Below are 10,426 nucleotides of genomic sequence, written 5' to 3'. Positions count from 1 at the left end.
TTGGGCTAATAAAAGAAATTCACAATAAATAAGAAAACTTATGCAGAACTAGAAATAAATTTTAAAAAATAATCACTATAATATACTAGCACAAGTTAATTATTGCAGTTAAATACAATTTTTAACATTAGAATAAATGCATAAAAATTATTAAAATGTTTATCACTATGATGTATTATGAAATATTATTGAAACAAAACTCCTTTGTAGAATATCATGCTATAATATTCACCTATAATTTTAAAAAAGCACTACAATTAAGAATTTTAAACAAAAACTTTCAAAAATCCATTTTTTTGTATTGTAGTATTTTTTCTTATTTACACCAATAAAAAAGCATAAAAATTGTAAGAGAAAATTGTTTGTTTGAATTTTTCTATTAGTTCAGATTTAAAATATTATTTTTTAAAAGAAGCAGATACAAATTTCCCATGTTGCTGTATATTCATATAATGAGAAATAAAGTAAAATTATTATATTTTGGAATCGTAAATTTCTGAAAATATATTCATGTCTATAAATCTGAATTACTTCTTAACCAGGCAAGCCATAAGCAAATGGTACATAAAATATGATAAATTATTTAAGTAACTGGTTTTATTTCATTTCACTGATGAGATTACTTATGAAAATTTTAAAAGATACGTGAATTTACTACAGAAGTATAAGCTATCTACTAAACATAATGTCATAATAATTAAAATCAATATATATATATATTAATATATTGATTTTAATTATGACATTATGTTGTTAATAATTAATATGTTGTTAATATGTCACTAAAATATTATAGCCATTATAATTCAGGAGGACCTACAACTGTAATTTTTAAATGTTGAAAATATGGAATTTTTTTTTCACTTTCATATTAATAAGCACTTTTTCTTAAATTTCAAAATATTTATATAAAGCAGCAGAACACATACATGTAAAACTAGAATATTTGTTAGAACATTTACAGAAATTTTGTCATTTTTTATTTTCATATCTTGGATATTGAATTAGGCCTAATGCAGTATCCTGAGCTTCTACCGCTGTCAGCTTTGGAACAGAAGTTGCTTTCCTTTTTCTCTTCGTTGAAAACAATCTTCTTTGAGTGTCAATATTTTTATTTGAAGGTATATTTTTTGGCATATCAGATGGATTTTTATTTAAACGTATTGCACCTAATTTTGCTTTTAATGATACAATATTTTTTGAAGCAATTCATATTCTTCTGATGAAGAAAGCGAGGCAATTAGCATTGCATATTCTTTTTGCAGATTATCTTTAAGTTTCGATGGTGATACACATGATTGTTTATTTTTTTAAATCCTTCAAGCAAAATATCAGATTCTTCATAAGCTAAATCAATTTGAAAAGACTGCTCATGATTATTATCTTCATTTGATTCTGGAAGTTTACTTTTATTTTTTAAACAAACTGAATGAATATGCTTACACATATTCCAGCGGATTGCAGAATCAACACAACTGCAAGTATATCTATGAATACAAGCATTGCATTCTTTGCATAATAGCGGACAGTCGCATTCTTTTGTTATCTCCTGTACATGATACAATTCTGTATTTTTGGAAGAAGATATTACCCACCCATCCTCCTGCTCCAAAATTTCTGCTTTTAAGAGCATGCTTGCTTTATGCCTTTTCCTCAGTTCCTTTAGTTTACTAGTTAGTTTGCCTTTGTGAAGAATGATCAGTCTGTCTATTAGTTTGTCTTTGACAAACTTCATTATAGCATGCACTGCTTTGTCGAGCCTTTTGACATTTTTGCCATGCAAATATATATATTTAAGTGTTCTGTGCATGCGCTTTATGTGCATATTTGTGTTTAATCCACTGTGCAATCGGTAGCAATATGCCCAAGAATTTGTATTGTTTCCATAATTGTTTCTGAAATTAACTGCAAAATCTTGTGTATCTTTGTCTTTAGAAAATTTTTTAATTGCACTTCCTATCATTATTTTAAAAGTGTGGATATCACACTCTTGCAATAGTGTTCTTAGAATTTTATACGCTTCAATTTTTTTTTCTTTTCCATTTATTTTTTTTAAGTTATTCCTCCATGCCCTGTCTACGTGCCATGTACAATACAAACGCATTTCAGGAGCATTCATTTGTCTGACCCATGCATTAAAAAAGCATTATGCCATGTCAGACATAAATACTTTAGGTGTTAATTGCCCTACTTTATCCTTCACATGTGCAAAGAACACTGACAAAACTTCCTGGTCAGTTCTGTTCGTAATAAAAAATGCACAGGGAAAGCCCTGACGCAAATCATCCAGTACGAGCAGTGTGATTAGTTCAAATCCATAACTGTTCAACCCATGGGTGCCATCTATACATATACAGTCTGCTCCAAACTTCTGTAGTAAGTGCCTCTGGGAGTCATTCATTATAATTAATGCAAAATCATCATTTTTAAACTCGGGATAATTTTCTAAAATTTTGTTTTGAGGCTTGTAAAATAGAATACAGTTGTTGTCCTCACTCGCCATTTCATTCACCCAGCCTTCTACACTTACACAATCATTTTTATGCCTTACAGCATTTGATTGCAGATTATAAGAATTTTCAATGTTCCATAAGTCTTTCTTTGTCAAAAGATGCAACCTCTCAAGCCCTGTATCAGATAAAGAATCCCGAATTTCATCTAAAATTGCGTCGAAAGGGACTTTTCCAGCAATTTTAGTTGCTAATAATTGTCGTTCTGATTTTGAAAGAGGCAGATGACCTATATCATTTTTGTGACCTACGTGGGTTTTTCTGATATAAGCAATGCACTTTCCATTATTAAATTGGCTTACTTTTATAGAGGCTGGGCAGTAAGAGTTTATTTTATTACTCCCTTGTATTTTTAAATGTCGCATACCTTGCGCTTTAGATATATAATGTCCTGAACGATGGCATCCAAAATAAATATACTTTACGTGCAATTGGTCATGCTCCTTTGTAAATTTAACAAATTTAGATTTTGTTTCTCTTTCAAAACTCTCCTTCCACAGCATGAAATCCTCAAACGTAGATAATTCTCTCTCTTCTTTTTCCATGGGTATTTCGTGTTCCATTTGTAAGTGTAGAGTATAATGGGCATTTATATAAGTTTTTACGCCGAATGCTTAAGGGCAGAGAATGCACTCTCCGCTTGTGAAACAGCAAATTTTTGTTATTACAGTCAAAAGTCGTTAATCCAGACTCGTCGGGACTTCGGCGATTCCGGATTATCGATTTTTCCGGATTATAGATCATCAGTTTAAATCTCGTAAGATTGCATGCAGAAATTCTAAAATTAAAAATATGAAACCGTAATTTATGAAATAAAGAACAATTATGATCTAAAGGGTATCAAAATTTGCAAAAAGAAAAAGCTTAATATTTATTTGTTTACTTTATTAAACATTTCTTTCAATGTAAGTTGCTTAAGTTTTGCTTCGTTTCATGTGATAATACTTTCTCTTTAATTCTATTAAACAGACATAATTTCTTGTTCAGTTACAAAGTTCCGCTGTTCAAGTCTTATAATTGCTGTGTCGAGAACACCGACTAATTTGTCAATCGAAATTTTTTCGTTTTCACTAACCTCTGTTACTTTCTTCGCTATCGGAAGAGAACTATAATGACGAGGAACTTGTTTTAAATCATATCAAAGACGGAGCACATCGAGATGAAATACTAATTTGGTAAGGAATTATAAGCCAAATAAAATAAAAACATCTGCCCTGAAGATAAGGATAGTGCTGGCAGATCAACTTCCAATTCATTACGCGCCCGCCGCCGCGTTCCCCCCGCCGAGCAGCGTGAAATTGATAAACAGATTTCGGATTTCAAAACATACTTTCGCTTTAAATCCTTTACATATTAGCAAATATATATCGGAAATTCTATTTGATATAATCGAAAGTTTAAGCTTACTTTTATAAAATTGCTCTTACAGTCTGCAAAAAATAATAAGCCGGATCCAATTCGAAAATTAAGGAACAACGCAATCATCAGCATTAACTGAAATAGATAATTAGATAATTTTAGCTTATACGTCCATTATACATAAAACGCGCACGCGAAAACGTATTCTGCACTTGCGCACACTCATATACGCAGTCATAAAAGGTGTTACGCGCACGCGTAAACGCCTATGCTCATGTGTCAACGCGGCGCATGCGCAGAAAGTTTTTAGTTTTGAGGTCCGGATTACAGATTATTCCGAATTATGGGTGTCCGAATTAACGACTTTTGACTGTATTAAATTGACGACTGCATTTGAATGTAAGAACTTTCTTTTTAAGCATTGTTTGTTGTGGCATATGGAATTTTATGCGGTGACGTTTGAGATTGCTGCTATTAGCGAAACATTTTTTGCAATCAGGGCAGTTAAAGTTTTTTGAACTTATTGTGGATTTTGTAGCCAATATATTTGAAATGGAATTACCATTGAAAATGTCATGCTTTTTATAATCTGAACTGGATACTTCTGCAGCAGAAATGTGTTCTTTATTGCAATGTATGTTCTTCAAATGACGCTTCAAATTGCTGGCATTTGAAAAACACTTTTTGCCTACGGAACAGCTGAAAGATTTTGAAATTGTTTTCTGAAAGATGTTATCGCTCGTATTCAAAGCGGAACTGTGAATTTCAGATGCAATGTCTAGTTCATCATGGGTACCATCATCTAGCTCGTTTAAACTGGTATTACATTTTCTAATATTCTGAATCAATTGATCAGAATATTCCGAAGTATTTGGCCCTGAAAAGGGCCTTTTATTTAAAAATTCTTCACTCATTATAAATACGTGAAAGAGATATAATAAGGATAAAGCGCACGAAATCAAATAACAGGAATTATAAACAAATTTCAGCGTCAGAGAAAAACGTCATATGATGCGCACAAGCGAATGCGCATAAGAAATGAGGATCAGATCACGATCCCAAAAGTTGCCTTCTCTCCGTAGACGCTAGTTGTCTCTTCTCCCGACACATCCGTCATTCGAGCGTATAGAGATGGTGATATGTGATTTCGTGTGTGATCATTTTATTGATTATTCGTGTAAATAAAGTGTGTTGTCCTACGATGGCTTCTTTACTCTAAATATTGGCCTCTGAACAACAAATAGTAGCAGCTCCGTGGTTTTGTCAAGAAGAATTGGATGTAAAATAAAGTCGAAACCGAAACTGTCTTAATGGAAGCCAAAAATGGAGAAGTGAAACGTTCCCGAATTAACTGGAGAGAACTATTTTATTTGGGCATTGAAAATTAAAGCTGCCTTATCACTGAAAAGACTTGACTCGGTAATTTCGACAGTAAAACTAGAAAACTTAGAAGAGAAAGATGAAAGATTGTGGGATGAGAAAAACGCTGACGCCGTAGCATATATAAAACTTTCACTATCGGATCAACAGGCGCTGCAGTTCTCCACAGAAGAGAATGCAAAAATTCTTTGCGAAAAAATAAAGTCAACATTTACGGGACAAGCCGAAGATCGAAAAATAGATGCTGGTAATGAGTTAAAAAATTTAGAAATGAAGTTGCATGAGTCGGCTAATGATTATATCGCAAGAGCGAGAGGAATAGCAACTAAGTGCCAATCGCTAGGACTAGATGTATCTCCTCGGGAACTGGTGTTTTACACAGTCCGTGGACTTCGTGGAAAATTCTCTCGAATTAGGGAAATTGTAAAAACTCAGCGTGAAAAAACAATTGATGAAGTACTCGAAATACTCCGTAAGGAAGAGTCCGTTTACAATTCAACGAACGGGAAATGACCTGACGGAAACAACGCAGAGGCGTTCATATCAAGAAGGGATAAAAACTATAAGCCAAGAATTTGTTACATTTGCCGACGGCCTGGTCACATCGCGAAGGACTGCTATTACAGAAACAAGAATGCAAAAAGTGAGTTGTGCAAAGGTAACAAGGAAAGAAAGAAGTCACAACCTACAAGTGTGAACGTTTCATCTCGTTCTGGTGATAGAGAAAATGATTTTGCTCTTCAACTTACGCGTGGAGAAAATGATGAATGTGATAAAATTTGGTTGCAGGATAGTGGTGCAACCGGACACATGGCAAAAGACTTCTTTTGGTTTCAGAATATTACACCAGAGGTAAGGGAGATTTACCAGGCAGGTAAACATTCAAAAATATTTTCAGAAGGTTTTGGTACTGTTAAAGCAAAAGCTATAAATACAAAGAATTCTAGTTTTATTAATTTAACTATTAGTAATGTTAGTTATATTCCTGATTTAAGAAATAACTTATTATAACTCACTGCCTTAATGGATAAAGGATGTAAAATTGAATCAAGGAATAATTCTGTATTGGTTTTTAGGTGTAATAAATTACTTTTTAAAGCATTTAAGAATAACGGTAGGCTTCAAGTTAATTTAGAACCATATTATAATTCTGAATCTTGCATTGCTAATGATTGTACTGGTAATAATTATGAACTTTGGCATAGTAGATTGTGCTATTTAAATCCAAAATATATGCTTAAACTGAAAGAATACATTGATATTAATGATGTAAGTGATTTTAAGTGTGAAACTTGTAACATTAGTAAAATAACTAGAAAAAGTCATCCAAAAATTGACATTAATCAGAGTTCAGAAATTTTAGAATTAATTCATTCGGATCTATGTGGCCCTATTCAAATTGAATCAATTGGTGGGTCTAAATATTCTATGATCTTAGTGGATAATTTTTCTGGAATGTATTTTACTTATTTTCTTAAAAGTAAAAGTGTAGTATTTGACGCATTCTGTAAATTTAAAGCTAAGTATGAAAACTTAACTGGTAAAAGAATTAAACGTGAGAACAGACAATGGTTTAGAATTTGTAAATCAACAATAATTAATTATCTTGCTAATTCAGGTATTTTTCATGAAAAAACAATTCCATATAACAGTGAGAGTAATGGGAAAGCTTAACGGGGAAACAGAGTTCTTTTAGAAAGAGCTAGGACTACTACATGAGAGTGAGCTTCCGGTAAAATTCTGGGCAGAAGCAATTAATTTTAGTCCTCAAATATCAAATTTAACACCCCGGAAAGGAAAAGAAAAAATTCCTTTAGAAATTTGGACTGGTAAAAAAACCAAAGGAAGCACTTCCGCAGAGAACCCGGTAAATGTAAACATCGCCAACTTTGGCGACAATAGTTCAAACCTGGTAACCCATCGGATTTATCCTATTCGCTTGTTCGAAGTTTGCAACCATTCCTCTTGTGTTCATTTTGTTGAATTATTACTGTCGTTGTTCGTATTTGCAGATTTACATTATTCTTCTGTTATTTATTATTTTTTTTCTGAATTTTTTAACAACGAATAGATAGAAATATTTTCGTATTTAGATGCCGGTTCTCAGTTCGGGATGAAAGGAAGAAAATACGGCGGGAGGGGTAAATGCTAATTTGTAACACAGCTGTTTACGTTGTGTTCTTAATTATTAACAGCGCTAAGAAACATGAGGTTTCCAACCTCTAAAATACGTCAAAATGTGCATGTGCATTTTAAATAATTAAGTAATGCTTTTATTTTTATTATTGGTCATTGTCATCTAAAATTATGAGCATAAATCAATTTTTATGGCTTAAAATTTTAACAAGATTATATATTGTTAATGCTTTTCTAACAATAACCTTTCAGAGGATGGCAGGTGTGACATAAATACGTGATTAAATTGAAATAAAAAATATTATTGATTACCTAAGATGACAGAATAGTTTGATGCATCAAAATTGTTATTGTTTTCTGTGTTAACTGGAATTTAAGACAATTTTTTTTTTCGTATATCACATTTAACCGGTTAATTTCAGTATATTAATACTAATTTATATTTTTTAAATGAATTTTTATTTCCGTTATAAACGCTTAATATATTCTTTTCTGTGCTAACTTGAATTTCATACAAATTTATTTTCGTATATCACGTTTAACCGGTTAGTTTTACATCTACATGCTTATTATCTGTGAATTTTTACTACCATATGCTTAATATATTGTTTTGCTTGCTAATTTCAACTTACATGCACTAAAAATCACGTTTACGGCTCGGCTCATCGTCGATGAACCGCGAGCTTGGCGAGTAAAAATGCAACGGCGCCAACGTGTTCTTTCTCGAAGCGCCAACGGGTTCTCTGCGGATGGAAACCCAAACCAAATTAAACTATATAAAAAAGTTTGGATATGTGTCATACTTTCACATTCCGAAAGTAATGCGAAACAAATTTGACATACCAGGGAAAAGAGGGATAATATTAGGATATGCTAGAGAAAGAAAAGGATATCGTATTTATGATATAGCAAGTAATAAAATAATTGAAGAACGATCAGTTAAATTTAACGAATCATTAAAAGGTAGTAATTATATGGGGGAAAATAAAGCCTTGGAAACTTGGGATATTGAAGAATTAAAAGGAAAGGGAAACTAAGTAGATCAAAAACCACACCTCGAATTAGTTGTTACCGGAAAACACTCAAGCAAGCGAATATGATGACTCATCGAATTTCGAAATCGCCGACATAAGCCGTTGTAGCGGGGGTGATGACAGGGGGAATAAAGTTCAAACATCTGAAAGCTATGAAAAGTAATAAATATGGAAATGAAATACCATTAAGACGATCCGAGAGGCTCAAATCAAAACAACTAGCGTCAAGTGTAATCAGTAGTGCTTCGAATGATTTTTCAGAAGCAAAACAAAGTGCTAATTGGTATGACTGGAAATCCGCAATGGAAAATGAATTAGATTCTTTACATAAACACGAAGTGTGGGAAATAGTAGAGAGGCCTGAAAAAACAAAATTAGTAAAAAGTAAGTTACAAAATTAGTAAAGTATTAACTTTGAAAGAAGGAGACTCTGGGAAAGTAAAATATAAAGCAAGATTAGTAGCGGCTGCGTTTAATCAAATAAAAAATAAGGATTATACCGAATCGTATTCACCAGTAGTTAACATTGAGTGTTTTAGATTATTGCTTGCACTTTCAGCTAAATTAAACTTAACTGTTAAATTTTATGATGTAGAAACAGCATACTTGTACAGTAACTTAAACGAGGATGTGTATATGACTCCTCCACCTGGTTATGGAAAACTGATTGGAGAAGAAAAAGTATGTAAATTGAAGAAAAGTATTTACGAATTGCCTCAATCGGGTAGAAATTGGTATATGAAAATAAAAACTGAATTAGAAAAACTTGGACTGGTACAGTTAGCATCTGATAATTGTATATTCATTTATAATGATACCAAAAACATTTTTAGGAAGCACTTCCGCAGAGGACCCGGTAAATGTAAACATCGCCAACTTTGGCGATAAAAGTTCAAAATCTGGAAACCCAGCGCATTTATCCTATTCGCTTGTTCGAAGTTTGCAACCATTCCTGTTGGGTTCATTTTGTTGAATTATCACTGTCGTTGTTCGCATTTGCAGATTTATATTATTCTTCTCTTATTTATTATTATTTTTTCTGAATTTTTTAACAACGAATAGATAGAAATATTTTCGTAGATAGATGCCGGTTCTCGGTTCGGGATGAAAGGAAGAAAATACGGCGGGAGGGGTGAATGCTAATTTGTAACACGGCTGTTCACGTTGTGTTCTTAATTATTAACAGCTCTAAGAACCAGCAATTTAAATAACTAAGTAATGCTTTTATTTTTATTATTGGTTATTGTCATCTAAAATTATGAGAATAAATCAATTTTCTGGCGTAAAATTTAAACAAGATAATATATTGTTAATGCTTTTCTAACAATAACCTTTCAAAGGATGGCAAGTGTGACATAAATAGATGATTAAGTTGAAATAAAAAAGATTATTGATTATCTAAGATGACAGAATAGTTTGATGCATCACCATGGTCATCAAAATTAGCAAACCACTGCTGGTGTAAGGAATATATTGTTTTCTGTGTTAACTGGAATTTAAGACAATTTTTTTTGTTTTTTTTTTGTTTTTTTTTGTTTATCACGTTTAACAGGTTAATTTCAGTACATTAATCCAAATTATATTTTTCAAATGAATTTTTATTTTCGTTATAAATGCTTATATATTGTCTTATACTTAATATATTCTTTTCTAACTTGAATTTAATACAATTTTCGTATATCACGCTTAACAAGTTAGTTTTACATCTACATGCTTATTATCTGTGAATTTTTACTACCATGTGCTTAATATATTGTTTTGTCTGCTAACTTGAATTTACATGCACTAAAATCACGTTTGCGGCTCGGCTCATCGCCGATGAACCGCTTGTTTTGTCTGCTAACTTGAATTTACATGCACTAAAAATCACGTTTGCGGCTCGGCTCATCGCCGATGAACCGCGAGCATGGCGAGTAAAAATGCAACGGCGCCAACGGGTTCTTTCCCGAAGCGCCAACGGGTTCTCTGCGGATGAAAACCCCATTTTTATATTGTGTTTGTATGTTG

At 32.3% G+C, this 10,426-nt stretch overlaps 1 protein-coding gene across 1 annotated transcript; it reads right to left on the bottom strand.

Annotated features, from left to right (window-relative positions):
- Positions 1–916: 916 nt before the first annotated feature.
- LOC146996883 (uncharacterized) lies at positions 917–3,073 on the bottom strand. The gene is made up of 2 exons (XM_085819702.1): positions 2,171–3,073; positions 917–1,729 (listed from the first exon to the last, which is right to left on the bottom strand). Exons 1-2 carry the CDS (start codon positions 3,071–3,073, stop codon positions 1,241–1,243), a joined length of 1,392 nt encoding a protein of 463 aa, XP_085675828.1. The 3' UTR covers positions 917–1,240.
- Positions 3,074–10,426: the final 7,353 nt, after the last annotated feature.

The sequence above is a fragment of the Stegodyphus dumicola genome, chromosome 6 (genome assembly GCF_044657685.1).
Source record: "Stegodyphus dumicola isolate Sdum_Otavi_A_Nest chromosome 6, ASM4465768v1".
NCBI lineage: Eukaryota > Metazoa > Arthropoda > Arachnida > Araneae > Eresidae > Stegodyphus > Stegodyphus dumicola.
The sequence above is the reverse complement of the archived record's forward strand: the minus strand, read 5'-3'. Positions and strand labels throughout refer to the sequence as shown.